At 38.7% G+C, this 26,359-nt stretch overlaps 1 protein-coding gene across 1 annotated transcript; it reads left to right on the top strand.

Moving 5' to 3' along the window:
• Positions 1–430: 430 nt before the first annotated feature.
• LOC150089790 (uncharacterized) lies at positions 431–20,119 on the top strand. Its single transcript, XM_090368815.1, has 5 exons — positions 431–521; positions 3,132–3,190; positions 11,890–12,015; positions 17,959–18,057; positions 20,038–20,119. Exons 1-5 carry the CDS (start codon positions 431–433, stop codon positions 20,086–20,088), a joined length of 426 nt encoding a protein of 141 aa, XP_090224941.1. The 3' UTR covers positions 20,089–20,119.
• The last annotated feature ends 6,240 nt before the right edge of the window (positions 20,120–26,359 follow it).

Raw genomic sequence — 26,359 nt, 5'->3', positions numbered from 1 at the left:
AACCAGAGAGTTTCTCAACCAATAATAGTTACAGGATATAACAACCACCCCAAGCAAATGGCATCAGTATCCGTTGAGGGATGGAAAAACAAAACATAAGGAGAAGAAAGAAGAGAAAAGAAAATAATAACGCAATATCAGACTATTAGCCTCGCTTGCTAACGAATAGCGCTTTAAGCGACGACAGAATACAACAGATTGACATACCAACAGATTGACATACCGAATATACTGAAGGTCCATGGTCTTATCTCAGAAAAAAACAGACTGTCACGTATGTTGTCTTACTTTTCAGAAATTACTGAATTATATTAATGTAGTTTTCTTTTTTTCCAGATTTACATCAGCGATACGCACTCAACCATCCACAAGAAGTCTTTTTTTTTTTGTTCTAAAGTAGGGAAAAAGATTCCTGATATCCTAAATAAAGATGTGGAAGTTTGTCGTATTTGCATTTCTCTTCCCATTAGCCCTGAGTGATATCTACGAGTTTGATGTATTAGTGCAGTGTGCTAGATGTCGTGAGTATTGCAAAAATTATTTAATGCAAAATGTCATAATTTTACTTGTCAAAATCTATATGTCACAGAACTTTAAAACGAATAACACATGCTTGAGATTTCAAAATTAGAAAAAAAGTAATACAAATATAATTATTATATTTTTAAGCAACTAACATTACTTTTATTATTGTTGCTCTTATATTATTTCTCCCTGATTGGGTGGTTCCACCCCGAGATGGGTATTGCTATCAAGTACGCAGGATGCTTTTTATGATTGGTGTTACTGTTGATCGAGGAACTCTCTGACTATCCTACAGGTGTTCAGGATTGCGACTTTCTGGAGTTCCTTGTCGGTGTTCGCTGGGAGACCTATTGTTGCTAGGCTGTTATGTAGGGTCTTTGGTACCACACCTGTGGTTGACACGATGATCGGGATGGTCGTTACTTGTTGCATATGCCACATCTCTTTGATCTCCTGTCTTAGGTTCTCGTACTTCCTGATTTTTTCTCCATGGGTTTTCTGGACATTGCTAGTGTTGGGCACCGCTATGCCAATCAAATAGGTAGCCTTTTCCATCTTGTCCACAAGGGTTATGTTCGGTCTGTTGTGCGGGATAGTCTTATCCGTTATTATGTCGCGGTCCCAGTACAGCTTGTGGGTTCGAGTCTCTAGTACTGCCTGGGGTTCGTACTTGTAGTATGGTACACTTTCTTTGGTCAACTGGTATTTCCTCGCTAAACCTGTATAGTAAAAGAAATAAATTACAGTAAGAATAACAATAGTAATAAACATCGTAAATGTCGCTTTAGAGGAACTAGCCCAAGGTCGAAGTTATTGCTGAGACGGATAGTGACGTCATCTAGTGTCTCTCCCAAGAACTATCACTACCCCTGGGCGTAAGCCGAAGTTGAACACAACCACTTCCACTTAATATGCTTATTTTAGTCTTATTTCATGTCATATGGTTCATTGGACCATGTGCTATGTGATGTGGTTCCTTGCTCCACAATTTATATATATTTTTTAATTCTAATATGTCATGTGATTTATTGTCTGGACATGTGGTATGTTGATTGAGAATGAGTAATTCGATTCTGCCGTCTTGTTTTATGATCTTGTAATTTATGAAAATCTGTATATAAATGTATGTTATATGTATAGCAAATTTGCTAGTTTCTAGTTAGGGGCTGCTCGTTAATAAATATTTAAAAAAAAATTGACACAGAGGGATGTGATGTCGAGGAGAAGTAATAATCATACTGCATCGAGGATGGTGCAGATAAAGTCACTCGTATTCAAGCCTTAAACAGAGGGGGTCGGTTAAAAATGTCGGAGACTTACTCCAGAGGAAGTTAGTGGAGCAATAGAGATATTCCCTGTATGGCTACCACAAGGGAAGGGCAAAGCCATCCAGCATAACCAACTGGAAGTGCTACTTGCGTAACTGCGCTAGTGACCACCCAGAAAAGAAGAAAACGCCAACGCATCAAGTGGAGATTCGAAATGAATACGTTCATAATACGGTGATGAACGTATGGAACACTTGTAGTTAAGTATTTATTCAAATCAGTGCATATTGGAAGACTCTCTTCTAATTTCTTGTAGAAAGTTAGTGGAACTGTGCTATTCTTCTTTAAAGCATTCGTGAGATCCACTAAAGAAAATGATAGTCTTGGTCTTGTCCTAATTTTTTGCTTAAATTCATTTCAAAGATGTTCATTTGGCCTGAAGTCGAAGCTCTCTCCATGTGTGCCTGCAATGTTCTGATATTATCTATTCAAACCATACTGATCCACAGTACAGGTTCGGTGTGTTTTGCATCATGCTAATCGATAGGGTGCATCTGTTTTCTTTATCAAGGCCTGTAGGCTGCAGCTCGTCTTGTAAAAAAAAAAATATATGACAGCTCTCCATGTTCTGTGAAAATGCTTATAGAAGTAGAAGTGTTTGCAGCTTCAAACTTAGATTGTCAATGGTCTGATGGAAGGATGGGGTTATTAAGAGCATCAAGGCCCGTGAGCTGTAGTCAGTGAGTATATTTTCTTCGTTGTTTCTTCAGCTCTTATGAGAACAAAAATTTTCTCCCCATCCAACTTTCATTTAAATTATCTGTCCTTTATGAAACTTATTATACACTATTTTAGCTATTACCAAACGCTCATCATTCGGAGTACCTGTTGAAATGAATTACTGAATTGAAAAGAATTTAAAATGTATTTTACCCTAGCATGATCAGTGATTAGGGAATTTTCTTATAGTCCAAAATATTTGCATATTTAATAGTCACACAAAATATGCTGCAATTAGACTCGTGCCTCATGACTTTTTGTAGGATAGTGTAGTTGATAAATAAACCTGTACAGAAAACATTCACGCAATAAAATAGTGTTTTTCTTACATATTAGTTTCCAATATTATTCAGTCTTACAGTATTCCTGTTATTCCAAAAAGAGAGAAAATAATCCATGTTATCATTTGCTTTTACGGTTGTCACTGAGCTTTGACACCAGTGTATAATAAGTTACTATGTTTCTTTTTTTTTTTTAAAGATGGTATTCATAGTATTCAATATAACAAACTGATATCGATGTTATAAATTGAAACGAAATTCTTTTATTTTCTTGTAGTTTTTCCAGAAGACAAGCATATAGCCTTTCTAAAGTGTATGAATAAAGAGTTCCATTGTGTAAATATACTTAATTCATTATGATAGTATTAAGTTAAGTACATAAGGAAGCGTAATGTAATGCGCAATTTTATCTATATTAACCCTACCAGAAATCTCGTATAACATCAACAAGGGGAGCGATTACCTTTGTCATGTAGTAAAAAAAGACACAAAGGTGAATTTCTGTCGGGTTGGGGCGAGTTGTGAAACGATAATCGCAAAACTGTTGTGGAGAAATCTCAGAAGTATTGGGGAAAACAGAAAAGATAAACATATTGCACACGTCGAAGGTATGATCACAACTCCCTTGGTGAAAGATAAATATGCACGCTTTCCTGGGAGTTCTTAGTCGATCCCATCATGGGAAAGAGATGACCATTTTGATTTACAGAAAAATGTTCAAAGTTGGAGCACGTTTAGCAGAAGCTTTGAATAAACAAATTGAGAAAACAAATATAATCATTGATGTGTAGAAAGCAATCAATGAAAAAGTATACAATGCGTGAAAGAAGAAAGGAGAATTTAGCTCTAAAAGGGAGAAATGAAGCACAAAGTTGGTATTCTGAGAACATCGCAGGATTTAAAGAGAATTGTGGGGGGGTGAGTATATTATGTTATATTATTATCTTAATTTATTCCCCTATTAACAACTCCCCTTTATAATATCTCCCCACTTGCGCATCTGACTATTTTACTTCAGAAAATTCCAAGTTCTAGGGGAAAATCTCCTTGAAGTGTTTAATTCCCTTTGGATAGGCTTTTTCTCAGAATAACAAAGAGACACACAAATGTTGTATAAAAAATATCAGTTTATTGGACATTTTTACATAGATACATCAAACAAAAGAAATTTATTAAACTCATGACCAAATAGATTTAATTTCATCTTCTTATAACAAAATGTATATGAGCAAAGTATTTTGCCTATTGAGCAACCTCAAGGAGGGCTATTTCCTTTACATAAATCATAAACAACTATCTCCTCTTTTAAACTAACAAAATGTTTCTACTTCCTTACTCCTGAGTTCAATTAACTTTCAAAAGAATCTATTAACATTCTCCTTTCATTACAACACAATTCCTACTCCAAATAGATAAAGCTCCGATACTCTTAATTTCAGTATAAATCATTACTCTGTTTTCTAACAGATTATAGCCTACAACCTTCTCTAATCTGGATAATTATTACTATCAAATTTCTACAATTAACTACTTGCACATTCGGGGGTTACTGACATCCGTCTATCCCCTTCCAAAATTCATACTTAGTCATTCACTTATTTAACCAAATATTAACAAGTATCAATCACATCAAAAATTTTATATCTATTCCCTTCCAAAATTTATCTATATGTATATTGACTTGCCCTGGGTAATGTCCTTCAGTCCATAACATTCACTAACTTATTCATTACAATAAAGTACTACTTATACATATGTGTTCAATCAAAAGTTCTGATAAATTGGTTATCGAGTGCCTATAGTCGGTGTGATGTTGAGAGTACTTAAGCAAACTAATCACTTACTGACATAACTTGGCAGACTTCACGGTACATCCTTCTCTAAGCGAGTAGGGGATCCTTTCTATCTGGGTCGCATCTCACAATCACTGGGGGCGTTCGACATAAGATGCTGGATTCCTTCCTGGGTACCTTTTTATTTCTTTATGGACGCATTAATTTCATCTGATCAGAATGGCTGTACTCTTTTTGTCCGGCTTCGGATTTCATCAGCTCCAGCGTACTTGCTCTCAGAATATCAGGCAATATCGTTCCTTCATAATGGAGTTGACTCCTTCTCATCTACTTTAAGGATCTTGAAAAATTTTCCCTCTTTTCTATGGCACGTGTTCATCTCTCACTTCGAAACTCAGTCTACTTTTGACTGACTGTCTGACCGACTTCTGCACCTCATCTTCATCTTTCCACTTACTCGACTGCCTCTCTCACTAACTTATTAGATCAACGACTTAACTGTTCACCTAAAGCTTATCTACCCCTCATTCTGACTACACATTAAACTTAGCCACTTTTCTCCACCGGCTACTCTATCTAAAAAAACTCATTCCTTTCTTTTCTTCTCCAACTCTCATCTTACTGCCCCACTCACTGACACTGACCCACTCTCATCTTACTGCCCAACTCACTGACACTGACTCACTCCCCTCTTACTGCCCAACTCCCTCTTTTTCTGTCCGTCTCCATCCACAAATTTTTCTTACGAGTTTGTCACGCCTTCCTACAGTGGTTCTACCAATCTCCTCCTTCCTATATTCATTTTTATCCTTTCATTTGTTGGCAGGTCAGCCAGCCCTGTGGCACGTGATTCACAATACCCCTCTCCTTTTTTATTTCCTACCTGTTGACATCCGTTGAGCTCTTTCATGTAGGCCGAATGCATCAAAACAACTCCTTCTGGGTCATCACAGCTTGTCTCCATAGCACTACAGACAAACCACAAATGTGTCACTGGAGACCATCGCGTCTATTTTTAGAGGCTTGTGTGTGCGTTTAGCCATATGCGTTTCCGGTGCGTGACCCCTCATAAACTTGTTGCGCCGTACCACCTGCTGGGCTTGCTATAGTATTTTCCGTCAGTTTTCTGTTTTGACGGATGCAAAGCTAATTTTTCTGTTTTTCGTTCTTCCTACCCTTTAAGTTTTACAATCCTTACTGGATAATTCTTGTTTATTGAAACTGACGCTATTAACATTTCTCCCAACGGCAAGAATCCAAAAAGGAAAACTAACTTCAGAAGTCAAAAAAAAATATTTTATTTTTGTAAGATTTTCAGATCTTACAGAATTATGCGTCAGAATAGAAGATCCAGTGTGAGGAATATGACTGAAAAATTCTGTAGAAAATCGAAGGATCCTACTGGAGTGTTGCCGCCAATGGCAAGACTGAATTGTGAAACACTGAAAAACGAACACGTGGTCTGACTAGTCTAGATTTACATTTTTTTGCAAGAATGGTAGGCTGAAAGTGTAGCTGGAACCTCGAGGAAACCATGCATCCCAGCTTTCTCGTGTCTACCACTCAAACGGCTGGAGGTTGTGTTCTGTTATGTGGTGGTGTTGTGTGAGGAGGTGTTCTGTTATGTGGTGGTGTTGTGTGGAGGTGGTGTTCTGTAAGGAGTGTTCTGTTGGTACGGACTAGATCATCTTATACCATTAGATGGTGGTGTTACCTATAATGACTGTTCCTCGAAACGTTTCGTTTGTATTCGAATTGCAAAGGATTCTTTTAAGATGACAACTATCTATCCACTGTGCCAAAGTTATATCTGAACGACATATGGAACTTTCCTAAGGTCTTGGAAAAGACAGTTCGGCTTCTCAATTATCTATCGAACATAGTACAAGAGTTGATGAATACCCTGATGGAAGAATGGTCAAATCTGGAGCTAGAATCCCTCAGACACCTAGTGGAATCCACGTCACGACGTGTATTGCTGCAATTCGGGCAAAATAATGGTTTCTGATTTTAGGTTTCTAATTTTTATCATAAAGTGGATACATATTGCTGATGCTCTCGACATGTGTAATCAAGTAAACGTTTTACGACTTGCGATGCAAGTATCAATAGACAACAAGTGCCACCTAAGGCTTCCATACTCGAATGATCAAGTACCCAGCATGTGATTACTAAATACTGGGGAATGTTGTTCTGTTCTCTCTATCTTGCGAACTACTCTGACCTTATGTTGTCGTCATGGAGTATAAAAAAAAAATATTTATTTATTGCGCAACTCTTTTATTTAACACTCATGCGAGAATGCAGTGAAAGCAATGAAATTGTTAATGATTGAAGTTACGCTGTTGCTCACGGGTTTAGGAACAAGCCCCAAAATAAGAGTATACTTTAAAATACAAGGATAAAAATAAAGAAATATATATATTCTTCATTTACGAAGGAATTTGTGTAAATGAAGAGAGAATAGAGACAGAACTAAGAAAAACTAAAGTAGCCTTGGTGGGCGCGGCATCTTTTAATGGCAACCTCCTGGTGGGCGTGGCGTGCACCACGACGCAATCAACTGATTGGACAAGACCGATGACAGTAGCTGCGTGAAACTTCTCCGATAGATGAATAAAAGGTAGTAGTCATGTGACAACGGGAAGGCGTTATGACTGTCCTGGGATATCTCCTAACCATTTCATTTAATTTACGCTCTCACCAAGGAAAATGTATATTCAATGCAGACCTCCATTGCAGTTAACGGATACAGTACAAGTTTTTAGTATAATAAACTTAAGAAGTATATAATGTAAATAAAATAAAATAAAATGTATGCGCTCGTATGTAAATTGTCGTGCAGCTGGATGGCGACCTCTTTCAGTTATTTTATTTTTTAACAGCAATGGAAAACTTTATCAAGGAGCTGGGTATATTCTTTTCATACATATGCCATATACAAAAATTTCATTATTTCATACAGCATGTCCTCCCCACCTTTTCTTTCTACTGAATACATTATGATTTTTCAAAGTAATAGAACAAACTTCTCTGCTCAAAGATCTAAACCTCCCAAACCGTTCGTAGCTCATTTCACAAATACGTATGGTCTCAATTTCAATCTCAATGATGTCCATTTCCACTTACAGTCTATCATATCCAAGTACTTTTTCTGACAGAATTCGAATTATCGGTTGGTTCAACAGCTGCTCATATCAGTTGTCCGAATTACTTGATGTACGATTTCTTTTGCTTAAAAGGTGATACTTTTGCATAAGTCCGTTTTGATATTACCTGTCAGAGACTGAGTAATTTGGAATCTCCTCTTTTCTATATTCTCTGGCTTAAAATCACTCTACCTCATTCTGTCAGATTCATCTGTTGTCTCTACCGTTCTCCCAACTCCACTAATCACTTGGAGCTCTTTGACTTCCTCTCTTTGCAAATTGACTTTCTCCAGTCCAACTTTCCTAACAGTGAGATAATTTTCCTTGATGATTTTAATTTTCTCAACTCCAGCTGGCTTCGATTTACTAGTTACAATGACCCAGCTCGTCGAGATGCTGAGACTTTTTCAATTATTAATGACCGCACTAATTGTTCATTTACCTACCAGAATACAAGAATGCAACATGGAATGATTTGCGAGATTTCTTTTTTTCTTTTCTTTGGTCGGATTACTGCTTCAGATCTTCTGAAGTCACCGTTTGCTCAGATCGTGCAATGAAATTATTCTTGCAGGGATGAATTCCTCTATTCTTCACTCCACCTTAAAATCTCGTCCTTTATCTAAACCTTGGTTTACCAATAAATATTCAGGCTGTTTAAGATAATGCTGCTGCCTATCGCAATTGGCTTGTATCCATATCTCCAGTTTCATTTTCTGCCTGCACGAACTGCTAGCAACAATTATAACGCAGTTATTAATCAGTCCACACTAGAGTTCGAACAGGCTAAGAGTAGAAACATGTTCTTGTCCAAATTGTAATTGAGCATTCTGGTCTCTTGCCAAAGTTATTGGCCGCAATTTTTGCTCATCTCTCTTCCCACCTCTGTCAAAACCAGATGGTTCCATTAACACTGCAGCCAAAGATAAAGCTGACCTGCTAGCATCCTAATTTTCTTCTAGCTATTGTATTGATGATCTTGGTAAACCATCTCCTACCATTCCCAATACACTCCATTCAATGTCTCCCGTGGTCTGCCGTCAAAAGAATGTCAGAAGGATTTTGAACAATCTAGAAGTTAAAAAAGCTCCAAGTCCTGATGGCATCTCTCCACTTAATCTCGCAACCTGTGCTCCCGAACTTGCTCATGTTTTGTATCGTCCTTTTTTTTACATTCTTATTCCAAAAGTGTTTTCCCTTCTGCTTGGAATTGTGTTCATATCCAGTCAGTTCTTAAAAAGAGTCACAACTTATGCTCCCTTTGCACTTACTTCTACTCTTTCTAAAGTAATTTAGAAATCAATTAACTGCCAACCCTTAAACTATCCAGAAACCTTCCATCTGATTAACGATCGCCAGTATAGATTCCGTCAGTGTTGATTCACTAGTGATATTCTGACATATGTTACCCATCTATGGACAAATTTAACGGAAAAGTTTGGCGAAACTTAAGCAGTTGCTCTTGACATTTCAAAGGCATAAATCGTGTTAGGCATAATGGTCTTCTAAATAAGCTTCCATCGTATGGTTTGCCATTTATTTTTTGAAAGTGAGTATCCAGTTTTCTCGCTGATGATCTCTTCGGGTGATAGTAGATGGCTATCTGTCTTCTAACTTCTCTATTAATGCAGGTGTCACCAAGATTTATCTTTTTTCTCCCACTCTTTTCCCTGTTATGTATTAATGACCGTCTTCTGTTGACCGGAAATCCTATCCATAGTTTTGCTGATGATAGCACATTGCATTCCACCTTTCAGTTTGAGAGACTTTGCCCTGCACAAATTGCTTCTATTTGTTGAATATCCACTACCAATATTCCTTAAATTCTATTAAATTCTAATATTTACTTAGTCGATTTTAATCCTTCTAAAACTCATTCCAGTCTTATATCTCGCAAAAAGGATTCTTCTGCTCCTATGCTTATCTTTAGTGACACTCTGATTTCTAGGCAAGATGATATATCTGTATTGGGGATTACCCTGACTTCTAATCTCTCTCTCTCTCTCTTGGTGTAAGCACAAATATCGCTTCCTCTGCATCAAAAAAGCTGTTTTTTCTCTTTCGCTCTCGGAGTTAATTTTCTTCGAAACAGCTGTTTCCTCTATACAAACCTCAAATCCGCCCTACCATGGAATATTTTTCCCACATTTGGGGCCGTGCCCCCAAATCCTCTCTCTCGGGTTTCTAGATTCCATTTAGAAGAGGACAGTTAGTTTAATTAATGACTCATCTCTAACAAGGCCCCTCCACTTTCTGTCTCCTAGATGGTCTGTTTCTGCTGCATGTCTTTTTTATAGATACTTCCATGAGCACTGTTTTTCTGAATTGGCGTTTATAATCTTCCACACATAACACATAATTACTTTATGTGTTATGTTTTTGTTAAGTCTATAAATTATACATTTAAAACAATATGAACTTGATTTTACGTTATGAATCTAAAGCATAACGCATAAAGTAATCATATAGTGTAGTACTTACTATTATTGTGATGTGAATAAAGCAAATCCTAAATATAAGCCAAATTAAACCTGTAGAACACCTTAACGTACGTACAACACACACCATATACAGTATGTTTAATGATCATTTTTCTCTTTTCCTCTGCTGAAACAAAATACTAAATTAGTAAGAAGCAAGAAAACAGTTAAAATGTAACAGATTCTGTCAAAAGAACCTGTTATGTCTTTAAATATAAAACTATAGATTCAAATATTTGCTTAAATAAATAAAGATTTGCTGTTTTTAAAGACTGTTTGGATTCTCAGCAGTTACCGATAAGAAATGTTAAATCTTTTAGATTTTCAGTTAGGTCTTTAAAAATATCAATCTCTCTCTCGCTCTCTTTCTCTCTCTCTCTCTTTTTCTTTCTTTAGTTATTTGAAGTACTTTAATTCACTCTATGGTACTAAGCAATAATTAATCTAAGTATCTAAGAAAATATATAAAGATCCTTATTAGGTAACTCTGTAGTGTGAAATACTATGGTATACTGACGATGATATACAGGAACTTTGCCAGCAGGAAGACAATGATGTGATTATCTCTTTGCATAAGGCAAGACTTAAGTCGCATCTTGAATACCGTATACAACTTTCTAATCCTCATTTTTTGAAGGATGTGGATTTGTTGGAAAGTGCTCTGCTGATAGATTAATACTCATATACAGTTTGCCTAAGTATTTATCTATAATAGCTAAGTTACTTCGCAGATTATGCTCTTTTTTTTTTGCCTTATCTTATCATCTTTTTTGGTTTGTTGTCTTTCTTTCTGACATTTACTTAGAGTACATAATTACAGTCTTATTCTTGTATGTAAGAGCAATTACAGTCTTATTCTTGTATGCAAGAGTAGAAACATGTTCTTGTCCAAATTGTAATTGAGCATTCTGGTCTCTTGCCAAAGTTATTGGCCGCAATTTTTGCTCATCTCTCTTCCCACCTCTGTCAAAACCAGATGGTTCCATTAACACTGCAGCCAAAGATAAAGCTGACCTGCTAGCATCCTAATTTTCTTCTAGCTATTGTATTGATGATCTTGGTAAACCATCTCCTACCATTCCCAATACACTCCATTCAATGCCTCCCGTGGTCTGCCGTCAAAAGAATGTCAGAAGGAATGATTATAAATAAGCATTAAATAAGCAATTTAATGCTTATTTATAATCAATATTCAAAATATGTTAATTATTATTACAGTTACTTAAATAGCTTCTGTAGTGTCCTTCAGACAACTGTTATTTCTAATTCAAAGCAATTCTGGCCAATTCTGGCTGGGTACTGTGTATTCACTTGAACGCATTTTCATTCGTATAGGGTTCAAAAGGATATGTTGGTCCAAGATAGATTACTGGCTCTCATCCCATGAAGATATTGACAGTGATAATCTATATTCTGTAATTCTTTAATAAGGATATATATATATATATTTTTAATTTCATCTCTAAACCATATTGTTAAACACCCCGTCCTCCCCCTTATTACAATATATTTATTGGTATCTATAATTTTTCTAACGGTCTGTTTCTAATGATCTGCAATAATCTGTTTTGTTCCATAATTCTTATATTAATTATTATTCTTTTTTTTTTCAGATATCAAAGATGTACGTCAGTTGTTTGGAAGGTATTCGAGATAACAGTCGTGGTTACAAGGATGCCATTGAGTTCGTGTGCGACGGTATTTGGACAGATTGCCGCTGCAGCGGTGAGGCTAGTGAGGTAAATTCACACATTCCCAGATAACTGATTATATCACGAGAGTGACATAAAGTTTGTATGTAAATATTTTTAATGATATTTCAGCAAGTTTAAACAGGATTTTCGAATCTTTTTCTGACATCCCGTAAATATAAACTGCAATCAAATCTCAATATGATTACCTTTAGCACCGAAACTGATTTGTACGTTAAACGAAATTATCAATAATTTTTCTTTATAACTATTATTATCTTTGGAATTATACATACCCACCAGAATCTTTATAAAAGAACTGTTTCTGGGTAAAGCGACTAAAGTCATATTTAATCTCAGTTGTACTACAACACCAAGAATTAAAATGGATTTAGATTACTCTAAATTTAGATTTATATACTCTACTGGGGACGGGACAAATTGAATTTTGTGTTTGACCGTCCCCACTCTGAGATGCAATTGTCCCCCTCCTCACCACCCATATGTGTCTGAAATATCTTTCAGTGAAAATAGGCAAGAGAGATCAGTTGTCTCAAGCATGGTCATCGTGTGGGGAACCCGAATGTCTCAACCACTGTGGCAACCAATTTATTCCCCTGATCTCTGTAACACGCTCGAAAGCAGTTCATAAGATCCAGTCTCCTGTTACACCCCAAACTTTTGCATTTGCGCCCCCAGTTCTTCTTTCTTCTACCGGCTCAAAAGATACTTCCCTTGTTTATTTTACTAATTCCCTCCTGGGCTTTATATATCTCAATCAAGTTCCCCTCCCCCAAAGATGTCTTGTTGCCAAGCTTTGCAGTTTGCACCTTCTGCGCCGTTCTTAAAATCGATATCGTTTATCTCTCATTGCAAATTTGGTTGCCCTTCTTAGACAATTACAGAACCTTAATGCCTTTCTTCATGATCACAACTGATCAGATCGTAGCCCCGGCCGTGATGTTGAACCCTTTGGGTACTCATCCCCCTCACACCGCTCTACATCAGCGCGATCCGACCTTCGAGGCTGACAGCCCTTTTATACAGGACAAGTGTATTATTCCTGGTGAATCTAATCTGCACCAACCTTGCAAAAGACGTCAGGAGAAGCCTGGTGGCCAGGTTCTGAGCCAGGCCCAGCACGGTTACAAGAGGATGGAGATGAGAGAAACCCCACGCCAAAACAGGGAGGAGCGGATCTATGCTCAAGCGGATGCCTTCTGTCTCTCTGTCCAAATTAACTATCTTGTGCAATTTCCCAGGCATAACCCACAAATGGCTTGCGCTCAAAGTGTTTTGTCTGTGAAAACACAAGGTAACAGAACTCCATGCGAGGAGCCTAATATGTCGGTTCCTACTGAACCTGCCTCGGTCCCTCTGTCGCGGAGACTTGAGGAGATATATAATATTTCAGCTGTCCAGACCCGAGAGAGAATTTTTGTTTCCAGACTAGGACCAGCAACAAAAGTGGAAAGTATCAGGGCACTCTTTGCCCAAGAACATGGGATCAACTTAGACGCAAAAGCGATCAAAACTAGACACCCTACCTATTCTTCCTTTATCATCTCCTGCCCTGCGAATGCAAAGCATATCGTCTTGGATTCTAGCTGCTGGCCGGTAGGCACCCTTAGAGAGGAGCAGATCGATCGCTTATAGCGGATCCAGGCGAGATAAACAGCCATAGCTACAAAAGGATGACTTGCTACCAGGTTCACACGAAGAAGAGATTCTCTGGTTTATGCAGAATGTACGCAGCCTAAAAAAACAAGCTTCATTGTCTCCAGACTCTCCTATTGCTTGATGAGTTTGATGTCATCTGCCTTACAGAAACATGGTTAGCGGCAGATAGACAGCTTGATCTTACCCGTTTTAACACCCCTTACAAACACATTGGGAATCACAGAATTAACGGGCGAGGCGGAGGTGTTGAAATCCTGTTCAACGATCGCTTCCAGCCAATAAGGACACGAGTGCGCCAGTCTAACAACTTTGAGGCAGTCTCCCTGACACTGAGGAGTCCTCTTCTTCAAATCCAATGCTGCCTGGTTTACCTTCCTCCGGACCACAATGATGACTCAAGAGCGGAGCTGCTCACGTGGTTAGCAACCAACCTAATGCCTAAAATTCCAACTGTTGTAGCAGGTGACTTTAACTTGCCACTGCCCAGGCATGGGAATGCTCTTGAGGGCCTTGAGGCCACTCTTCGGGCTTTTAACCTTACACGGTTAGTGACGCAACCAACTAGAGCGTGTCAAGCGCTGGACCTAATCTTCCACAGCTTAAAAGATATCAAACTCCTACCTGGCAACTTTCGATTCCAATCTGATCACTCGCCAATTGCATGTAAACTATCCTTACAGAGCAATTCCCTTGGGTTATCTGACGAGTACTCTGCTGAATTGCCTAGGATAGCTTTCTCTACCAAATATCTGAAGCCAGAGATCATTCTCCAATGCTTGATTGGGTTTGACTGGGGGCGTCTCTATTCTGAGCCGTTGGAGGATGCCATTATGCTCTTGTCGGAACAACTGAAGTTAATTGCACTACATGGTCAGCCAGAATCACCAGGAGTGGAACAGGTCGAATCGGGGTTTCAATAAGGAAACTAAGATGGCTTTCATCAAGAAGCAGAAGGCCTACCGGAAATGGCAGAAAACTCAACTTCCCTCAGACCATTCCATCTTTAAGAAAGAAAGAGCTTGCTTCTTGAAAAAGAAAAGGCTGGTCCTTAACCAAGCTGTTCTCAATAGGTTGAAGAGTGGTAGAAGGATCCTTTCGAATCATCATCATCTAGCCATTGACAAAAAGCTTGTCCAGGAATGGGCACAGTTCAGCTTACAGCAGGCAGATTTTCCTGACTCTGATTCCTTTCTCTCGCAGGAGGACTGGTTACCTAGGGCACACTTGTCTGAAATAGAAATAACTAGAGACACCCTAATTGATGTCATCAATAAACTACCCAACAAAGCCACTGTAGGTCCGGATGGTTTCCCACTCTTTATTATCAAAATTTGCAGCCCATATATAGTCAACCTTCTTCTTCACCTTTTCAGACAAATCCTGCAATTTGGAATAGTTCCTTCAATTTGGAAAACTTACCATGTTAAGCCCATTCCAAAGATCAAGAAACCCAAATCTCCTAAAGACCTTAGACCAATATCCATCAGCTGTTCTTTACTCAAAATTTTCGAAAAAGTAATTCAGCCAAAAATTGCCCAGCATTGCTTTGCACACAGGCCCGAGTACCTCCATACAGTTCTACAAAGGAGATCGACAACTACCAATCTTCTTGATACCCTCTTCAGAATTCAGCACACCCTTAACAACAAATCACAGATTGATATCATATTCCTCGACATAAAATCGGCTTATGACAGAATACACCTCCCAGCTCTTTTTACCAATTTGAAAGGCACCTCCGTAGCCAGGTGGGAAGGAGCAGCAGTGCGTAGCACACGCTTCTTGATTAGACCGGGGTTCGAGCCCGTCACCACCAAATACGGAGGATGCGGAAACGTCAAGGAATGACCACAGCATATCCCGGAGCAATATGGCCTTAGTTGCTAATGCTCCTAAAAACCAAATAACAAACTAACCATTCTGAAACACTACTTCGGCCTGGCGGAAACCTTACTTAAAATTTTGAAGTCTATTTTACTTCCTAGACATCTGTCTGTGACCCACAATGACTTTCAAGTAACTATTGACGTCTCAAGAGGCATTCCACAAGGACGTGTACTGTCAGTTATCCTGTTTGCAGCAGTTTTGGAGCCTTTCCTTGCTCAGAATCCGAACTTTGTTTCTTATGCGGACGATCTGAAGTTCTACGTGAGCTCAGATCATAATCATCAGATTCAGGATATCAACGAACAAGCTTCTAGGCAGATATTGAGCTTGGAAAGTTATTTGCCACAATAGGCCTGCATCTGAGCCCTTCCAAATCAGCACAACTGACGATAACCAAGAAGAAAGCCAAAAATGATATCCAAATCTTTGTGAGTGGGGAACCGGTGCAAAAGGTGACCTCTCATACTGATCTTGGCCTCACCTGGGACGTTGGGCTCACATTTCAGCCTCATTTTGCCAGGATGAGGCAGAAGACGTACGCTGCTCTTTGGGCAGTGCGTCAAGAGCTCGTTGGTGTGCATCAGCCAGCGCTGCTTGTTCCACACATCCTGAGGTGTATTACGCCGATTCCTCTCCATGCTTCAGAAATTTGGTCATCTGCCCCTGCCTCATACGTTCAGAAGTATCTTAGTTTAGAGTACTGGTTGCTTAGATGGATGAACAGGGTGGTAGGCCATCCCCTAACTATCTCCAGATCTATCCTACAAGCAAATCTAGGCACCACTCCCTGGAGACATATCATCATGACAAAAAATGTTCTCACGCTTGCTCGGCTTATAACGAGACGAATTGATGCTCCATCAGTATCCGCATTAATCTTTGGTCCGAACAGGGCAAGAGGGAAGCACCCCGACTCCTGTCTCCCTCTACGTCTTACGCTGTCAAGCATTGATTCCTTGAGGAACATGTTTCCAGCCAATTGTCTTCGGATCTTCAATAAATTTAGGATCCACCCTGATAGGTTCTGTGAAGACAAGTCCTACAGGAAGGAAATCCTCAAGAACTGTTACCAGATTATGAACCTATAATACTCACCTACTCCTGGACAGACCTTTTTTTTTTTTTTTTAACTTGTCTCTTTGTATATGACAAAGACTTTCTGTCTTCATGTAATCATGTATATTACTGTATATTTTGTACATTATTGTTTATTTAATCCTGTAAAAGTCTCGGGTCGAGCACGAATGTACCCTTGTTTATTGTACATTGTGTTCCTCGCACCTTAGTCTGTATTCACACCCTTCTGGCACAGAGCCGTCCCGGGGTGACCCAAGGTTTCTTGGGAAATAAACTGATTTTAATAATAATAATAATAATGTGTGGCCTCCACCTTAAACAAAATGTTCAAAATGAGATCTTACCGTTGTTTTATATAAAACAACGGCAAGCCTTTTTCCAACTTCTGTTCCTATATATCATAGACAGGACACCACGTTCCTTTCTAGTCCCTTTTTTAAAACTACATGGAAAATTTAATGCCTGACTGAATCATGACCTCTGAGTTTTTTTTGGTCCTGAACTGAAAAAAAAAAAACTATTTATGCCCAACTTTCCCTTGCTTACAAGTATCTTTTTGATTTCTTTTCCCCAATGCAAAACTTGACATTTAGAAACATTAAACTTCAGTTGTCATTTTGCAAACAATTCCTGCATTCGATTTAAGTCATTTTGACTTAGATTGAATTACAGTCGTTTCAGGAAGCGGACTGGCTGGTGTGGGCCTTTGTTTCACTGAGTGATGGATTCGTTTGGGCTCACGAGGTTTTTGCTGAGGTAAAATCTTCGAGTAGTTTAAGCAAAAAGTGCTTTAAATTTATCTACACTCAGTGCACAGTTTTTTTTTAAGAACACTGTTGCGATAGAGGGCAGGATTATGGGGAACAATGCTGAAGCAATTCAAACTCAGTAGACTCTGACGCGTATGCTTGAATTGAGTGATGAAAAATCTCTACACCTGCACCTTACTCGCGCTGATAGCAAGACAATTACAATCAATCTGCTTACACACCGTATAAGATCTGGTGAATACGTCAAAAGGACTTTAGGGGCACTTTTTAAAGTTCTGTAGCAGAGATACACACATTAAAAAGAGCATTTTATTAATGTGTGTATTATCTTGATTTATATATTTCTTAACTTCTAATGTACGTAAAATCAACTTATTGCACAAGAAGATTTTTTTATTTTTTCCTTCTTTTGCAATGACTATTTCAAATCACTTTTAAAATTCTGCATTTTACTCGTGCGTTACTTTTTTATATATATGAGTTGTAAACAGTTTTTATTAAAATTCGTGATATACATAACGTGTTTCATTTCCTAATGAAGTGAAAATTAAAATAAAGAAATCGTTTATTTTCATAGATTCGCAAAAAATGGGTGGACTGTATTGGAGGCAAATTCGAAAACGCTACTAAAAAAAATTTACTGTCTCAAGCAAAGGAATATTTAAAAGCTCATAAGGTAAGTTCAGTTTCCATGTAAAATCGGTGAAATTGTGGTTACAAATATCCGATTCTTATGTGGCACTTGTTCCGATTCTTATGTACGTTCTTCATTGGCCCTACAGCTTGGATTCGTTATGGTATGGAATTAACGAGGTGTCAAAGGGAGAAATTAGGAGTGGCCAGCCATTTAACATGGGACCTTACCCTTTGCTAATATTCTCTCAGAGAAATTTTTCATTGTAGTTGTCTGTTGTCGATTGAAGAGTGCTCTGGTTTTAGAGTAAATTATTCTGTCAGTTGGCGAGTTAGATCGTTTCTATTATTTAAGCAAAACTTAGTTCTGCTCTGCTTAAAACTCGTTGAGGAATTGGGAGTCCACCACTCTCGAGACGTAGGAGAGATCGACGCAACTTTTGATGCGGGATGGAGGACACCGAATTAAGCTATATAGTTTAAAGATCAATCAACAGAATTGGACAGAAGGAATTAAGAATTTTCCAAAGTTTAGCTGCGTGCATGCAGACACCAAACAAAATATTAGTTGCTTGTAGTATTAAGGGCATATAACAGATTCAGCTCTTGTGCCGTCTTGGTTTGCATACAGAAGTGAAATTAGAGCACAAGTGTAACCCTTTTCTCAATTTACAGCCAGCTATGATTGAAGAAGTATAGGTTTCGGCCACGAAAGATGGGGCGCAGAAAATTTGTTAGTAAGCTGCAAAAAACGAGTGATAGCATTTGACAGGTCTAAACGATGACCTTTCAAAGAATATTAGCTAAATTTGCCGGTGTTCCTAAAGAAAAGTAATAGTTTACAACGAATATCGAATTTTGAATAAGTGTCACACTAGGACCACCTGGAAGATCCATTCATCTGCCCAAGTGTAGTATGTTCTTGAATTGCATGTGTTCTCTGGTCGATTTGCCAGTTTCCTGGACGAAAAATCCAAGTTTTCGTGGTAACCTTGCTATCTACGCCTAAGACAGCTAACTCAGCCACGGAGCGAAGAAAGACCAAAAAACTTCCTAGCATCATTGACGGGTTTTGAATTCGGGCCTTTTCTACCCAGTTTGGGAAGAACGGTGACATTGCCACTGTGCTACCACGAAGACCAACGAATACCGAATTACTTATACCGTAGTCGATATTCGTTGGTCTGCGTGGGTATTTGCGTACTAGTAAACAAAAACGATTTCAAACAAGACAAGCCTGCCACAAACAGTTAACCAAGATCCACATCAGCCGATTTCTGAGAAAACACTGAGAAGATAATTGCATAACTTGGATATCTGAATTAGAGTCGCCCGAAAAAGATCAATATTATCAGTTGTGCATAAAAAGCCCTAATAATATGAACATAAAAATTGGACTGTTCATGATTGGAAAACTGTAAACATGATCTGACGAATCCAAATTTTTCCAATACTCTAATGGTGCAAGGCACCGAGTTCGAAGAAGCAATGAAGCATTTCATGTGGACCGTTTGGATGGAAAAGGCCTGCGCTGCAGCATATGATTGTAGCTCAGATGGATTACTACCATTTACTGGAAGGACGCAGGTAGTTTTGTTTTGCTTATTTACAGCATTTCTTAGAAGTCCTCAAGAAGACAAGGACCTCCAAAATATTTTTTCAGGTGATTGTTTTGTAGAATTAATACAGATTTTGATTATAAACAGTAGAATGAGAGGATTCTATTTTACATTTCCATTAATTATTAGAATAAGAGAAATTGTATAATTTCTTGTGTTACTACTACTGCTACAAAATTAATTTAAGAAAGCCGTAATATAAATATTCATAGATTTTCATTTCAGTTCATCTTGAAACAGTTGTTCTTTAATTCACAAATATAGAAGTTATACCATAAAATTTGTTAATTTTAGAAAAATAATTTTGTCAAATAGTTCTCTGTAAAATAGCATCAAATTCTTTTTTTTTCACGGATTAAGTTTAACTTCCTATTTTTTTTAATTTTTGTTTTTCTCATTTATAGAAATGTGGACTCGATCTTGCTCCCATAGCTTGTGCATTAGAAAAGCCTTGAATATATTATGGAAGTATCCTAGCTGATTAATTGTCCCTGTAAGTAGTGATCTGAGAAAAGAAAATTGTTCATTTTTAGAGCGTTTACTTCATCGCTGGCATAGACAACACATATGATCTTTTCCTAATGAATTGGAAGCAAAATTTACAAAAAAAAAAAAAAGACATTGTTATACCAAGTGAGACTTTAAGTTGTTTATTGAGCTGTTTCCACATTAATACAATAATTGTGTATTATACGCTAAATACACAGGTTGGCTACGTTTAAGGGTTTTGTTGAAATCTGTCTTCAGACGCTTAAACAGGTATGAGTTGCTATATGACCAGTCCTACAGTTCAGGAGCCTAGGGTGCAAGAATTAATACCGGCACTACTCAGTTCTCTTTACTAAGAGAAATGCGTTCCCTTTTGGTTTTATTTGAGGCCCTTTTAAATCGAGGAGCATGTTATATTGCACACCCTCATCTTCAAGCACCAGCCTTGATTGATGGCACTGGAACCAGGCACTAGATCAGTGTTCAGAAGAGCTTTGAAACGTAGCCATATTGTATTAAGTGTAAACTGATGTGGTAACACTTCAATATACATATTAATGCAAATTCTCAAGTGGTAAACAATGTATTTTATTTCACTCAACGTCTGATATTGCAAAACCACACCCCATTGCCCATTTCGAACAACTAATAATGTGTGTATTGCAATATCACGCAAAATCACTCGAGTGAAACTCTGTCGATATTTAGGAAGGGAACAGACGACGAAGGGTCATTAATCTCGGACTGTAGGCTATACCTTTTTATTAAGAAGCCTGTTAGATCCTGCATCGCCAATGTTAGTAATAATTCATAATTGTTTCGTTATGTTACTGCTTTTCCAATTGTATTCATTATTTCTTTCTGATATAATATTTAAAATGCCTTCTAGAAAGAGGACACCTACTACAGTTATTACCTCAGCCTTATATGTAAGTAGCAGTTAAACAGTAAGACACGAACCCTTCGCCACCTAGCGGAGATGTTCCGCTAGGTGGCGAAGGTCAGTGAGTTACTGAATTATGTGCTCCTAAAAATACTCAAATACCTAAGTTAACCTGAAAGGATCATAAATGAACTGCATATTAACAGAGAGCTTATGAGAAGTGGAATCTGGATATAGTGTCTACTAATGGAATCCTGAACAGGTAATATGTCTAATCTTGATTTTAAGCATTCATACTTCGGGTAATAGTTGAAAGGAACGGTTGGTTTATAGCGATTCAGTGCAGCGGAACATAGCAATATTCTGCTTAAGGCAATACGGCACTTAAGCTCTGAACAAGGTCAAGCGGTGACAAAGTTAGGGATTAAAACCTCCCCCATTTCCACCTGCATATTTCTTCGGCTAGTCATCGAACGATAGAAGTGCCCTATCTTGTTGTACTAAAGACTACCTGCCTCGAAATTACTGAAATTCCAGCCCCCATTTGCATTTCAGAATGACAGATTTCAGCGCATCAGCCGTGCCGCTTACTTGCTGCATATGTCTGACCAATGATGACTTCATAATTAAATGCGTTACTTGTCACAAAAACTATTGCAATAAGCCTGATTGTACTTCTGTAGATATTAAGAAATTAAACAAAACTAGAAAACGCAAGTTTGAATGTAACGCCTGTAGGCAACAAACAGGGAAAAATAATGAAGAATTACCCAATGAAGTCATTTGTGAAGATTCTTGCACAGAACAGATTAATGACCTTGAACAAGCAACAAGAGAAATCCTCTCGCAGACTGACCTTGGAAATGGCATCTTGGGCCATCCTGAAGGATCAATTTTTGAAACCTTGGGATGCGATATTTGCCCGGAAGACTGCGAGCACTCTGAAGGGGGTTTCGCTAGAAAGAGGAGCAATCATAGCCCGGATGAAAGGCAGGAAGAGAACCGTAAAGAATATGTCTCGCTTACGGAATTAAAGGATATCCTTGCAGACTGCATCAGCCCCTTTTCGATGCAGGCTGTGGAATACGCTGAAAACTTCGCGAGCAATTTCATCCCTGTACATAAAATGCTACAGGAACTGCAGGAAGAGAATTTTCTTCTCAAAGAACAAAACAGTAAAATATTGCACACCCTTAAACGACTGGAGGAAAAGCTAGGATGCTTTGAATCCGTCCTCGTTGCACAAGGTGGCTCAACGGCTCCCGTAACCGACGAAACTTGCTATGCGAGGCAGAGCTACCCAAAGAAAAGTAGAAGTGATATGCATGGATTGTACAGGAGGACAGAAAGCATTGAAAATCACAAACAGAAGACAAGAAAAGAATTGAATTCGGAGGAAAACAAATCAGAAAGAATTGCAAAACTACAAGACAGCCAAATAATATGTGAATCTCAAGCCCAGCCGCGAACTGTCTGTTTGCAGCAGGACCTCGCAAGCAATAGCACCAAACCCAGTGAAACTTTAAGGGCAGCACAAGGAAATGGCTCCACACATTCCACTAGGAAAAGTCGAAACCAAAATAAAGAAGCCTCAGAAATATTAGGACAACAGGAATCAACTGAAATGATTGGAGCATGCATGTATTCCAAGAGTACGAACTCCAGAGTTACATCTTCCCCCTCAAATCATGTTCCTGCAAACCCACTCACTTATGCGCACATCACTATGCTACCTAAAAAGCATAACACTTTTGAGGGTAGAAAAACCCGCCCATCCCAAAATTTCATGCCTACTCTCGCCGAGGACAGCCGACGACGTAATCCAGTTCACAGAGAAAGTATTAACGTGTCTTCCTGTAACACACCTGAAACAAACAAACGGTTTTCTGAAATGTACAACATTACTTCCGTTGCAACCAGAGAGCAAATTTTTGTATCAAGGCTGGGACCCACAACACAGCCAAGAAACATTAAAGCCATGTGTGAGGGCGAACATGGGATAACTGTGGAAGTAAAGCAGGTGAAAACACGACACCCAGCTTACTCCTCCTTTATAATCTCTTGTCCACCAGATAAAGCAACTCGCCTACAAGACGTAAGCGCCTGGCCAGTAGGTACCTTAGTCAAGCCCTACAGAGACAGATGGGCCAGACCACTGGTTAAAAATGATGCAAGGAATCGGGCTCAATAGCAATCAAGAAAACTACCCCCAGCTGGGAATGCAGAACATCACATCCACCTGTTTGTACAAAACGTGAGGAGCATCTCAAATAAGCTCCACACCCTACAAACGATGATGATGTACGAGGACCTGGATTTCATTTGCCTAATCGAAACCTGGTTGGGAAATGGAAAACAGTTAGATCGGCTAACTGCGGCAGCAAACTGCAAATGTGTGGGAACCGGAAGAACAGATAGGCGAGGAGGGGGAGTTATAATTTGCTACCAAAATAAATACCAGCCTATAAGAGAACGAAAAACCAATTCAAATAATTTTGAAGGGATTTGCGTTACCTTTTCAAAGGAGCACGTGAAAATACAGTTATGCATCATATACCTCCCACCTGAGCACTCAAAGGAGACAAGAAACGAACTCTATGCTTGGCTTGCTGCAAATCTAAAGCCATCAGTCGACACAATAATAGCTGGAGATTTTAATTTGCCTCTTCCGAAACACAGGGAGGCCAAGAAAGAGCTGGATGCGACATTGGGTGCATTGCACTTAACGCAGCTTCCGACACCAGTGACAAGGGGAATGCAGCAACTTGACCTGTTGTATCATAGTTCCTTAGACATAAGGCTAGCGCAAAACTGCATAAAATTTAAGTCGGACCACAATCCCATTGAAATAGAAGCAGCACTGAAGATACACAAATACATGCAGGGTAACCACACGAACTGGGAAAAGCAAAGTAAGTATCTTTTCTCCGTGAAGTATATTAAATCAGAGGTCATTCTCAGTCACCTGACTAGTTACAACTGGAATGACCTGCAAGAAAAGCCAGTAGACGAAGCTTTAGAAATGATCACTAAAAAGCTATACCAAACAGCAATGGAAGGAGCAGCAAAAGAAATCAAAATATCTGAGAGAACAAAAGAATGGTTTAACCCACAACTGAAAGCAAGTTTCCTCAGGAAGCAAAAACTGTATAGAAAATGGCAAAGAACGGGTCATCCTGCCGATCACATTCGTTATAAGAAAGAAAGAGCACATTTCATCAAAGCAAAACGACAGGCACACTGCAGTGTTGTTCATAATAAACTAAAAAGAGCAAAAAGAATTACTAGCAATAGAAATAGCACAGAGAATATGACCGAATGCATTTTCAAGGAATGGGCTAATAACACTTTTAGTAACCTGCATGGACTGAATCAAATTGAGAACACTGATAATGGTAGCAAAATTTTTGAATTCCTGAAAGATTTAAACAAGCGAAACCATTCGGCAATAGAGGAACCAACAAGACCTCCTTTGAGTGAAATACAAATCACCAAAGAGAGCGTAATGAAAGCAATCAACGATCTGCCCAATAAGGCCACTGTTGGACCAGACAAATTTCCAATGTTCATCCTTAAAATAAGTAGCCCATTTATAATAGATCTATTACTGCACATCTATCAGGAAATCATTAGGTCAGGAGCTTTCCCGCAAGCCTGGAAAAATTACATTGTAACCCCAATACCAAAGATTAAACACCCAAAATTGGCTAAGGATTACAGACCAATTTCTGTCAGCTGCACCCTACAGAAGGTATTCGAAAAAGCACTGCTTCCCACCATCAATCAACACTGCTTCAGCCATAGACCACCGCATTTGCACTCAGTTATTTCGGGTAGATCAACAATAACAAACTTACTGGAAACCCTTTTTCGCGTGCAGAGAGCACTAAATGAGAAGGAGCAAATTGATATTATTTTTTTGGATATCTCCGCAGCCTACGACAACGTCTCAATTCCAGCGCTCATTGCGATTTTAAAGAATTATTTTAATGTAAGAGGAAATTTGTTAACTATAATAACCAGCCTGCTAGAACATAGAAAACTTATTGTTAAGCACCAAAAGCTACAATCTTGCTTTACCATCTCGCGAGGAGTGCCACAAGGGGGAGTTCTTTCGGCTACTCTCTTCGCGGCCGCCCTGGAGCCGTTTCTTGCACGGTACTACAATTTTATAACATATGCTGACGATGTAAAATTCTTCATCACTTCCAAAGACCATGAATCAGCAGAAGGTATTTGTCAGATGGCAAATAGCACAATCAGAGAATTTGAGAGCTACCTGGATTGCATCGGGCTCCGTATTAATGCGCAGAAGTCTGCCCAAATGACCATAACTTGCAAGCAGAATAAAAATGACATCTCGATCTCTGTGAACGGGTCTAATGTGGTAAAAGTGCACTCTCACCTGGGCCTGGGTCTTAAGTGGGATGACAGACTCACCTTTGCTCAACACTTCGCCCATATGAAGACAAAAATATTCGCCGCTTTATGGGCTACTAGACAGGAACTGGTAGGAATTAGGGATCCTCAGCTAGCGACCAAGTACATTTTAATGTGTGTCCTGCCAATTGCAATGTATGCCTCGCAAATCTGGTCATCAGCTCCAGATTCACATTATAAGTCCGTCCTTGGGATCGAGTACTGGTTCTTGCGATGGCTTAACAGAATTGCTGGCCACCCTTTTACTATCTCAAGGGCCATTCTCTACTCAAACCTTAACATCACACCCTGGATGCAGCGGACAATTAACAGGAACATACACACTCTCGCACAAATGCTCACAGGCAGAGTGGATGCTCCAGTCCTGGATAATATTCTAGTCAAACCGCGTGTCACTGCTAGACGTTGCGGGGAAGTAAATAATCCACTGCGTCCAGTCCTGAACAATCTTAGTAGCCTGCAAAGATTCTTCCCATCAAATGCAGCGAAAATATTTAACTCACTACACATAGATGCCGAAAAACTGTGTGAGGATGCAACATACCGGAAAGAGATCTTCCAGGATTCGTAGAGACTTACCGAAATATGAATCGGCTGCAAAGTACCAAAGAATTTAGAGTAAAAGAGAAACTTTCTGCTTTCAGAACAATAATAATTTGTTGACTGTAAAAATATACCTTCTGTAACAGTTATGTTAATATGTAATTTATAGATGGAATTATTAGTGAATTGTAAATATATCAGTTGTATAATGTATGTACAGAATCATCAATGTGTAAATACTGTATGTATTAAACATAAAATGTGTATATAATATTTCGAGACGAGACTACGTGTTCAGTATATGTAACCCACTGCACGTAGTATCTCGTACCCTGATTTGTACTTAGCACCCTCCTGGCACTTTGCCGTCC

This window comes from Mastigoproctus giganteus, chromosome 2 (assembly GCF_048544385.1).
Source record: "Mastigoproctus giganteus isolate SK-2022 chromosome 2, ASM4854438v1, whole genome shotgun sequence".
NCBI classification, from domain to species: Eukaryota; Metazoa; Arthropoda; class Arachnida; order Uropygi; family Thelyphonidae; genus Mastigoproctus; species Mastigoproctus giganteus.
Note: the sequence above shows the minus strand (reverse complement) of the source record. Positions and strands in the feature narration are given on the sequence as shown.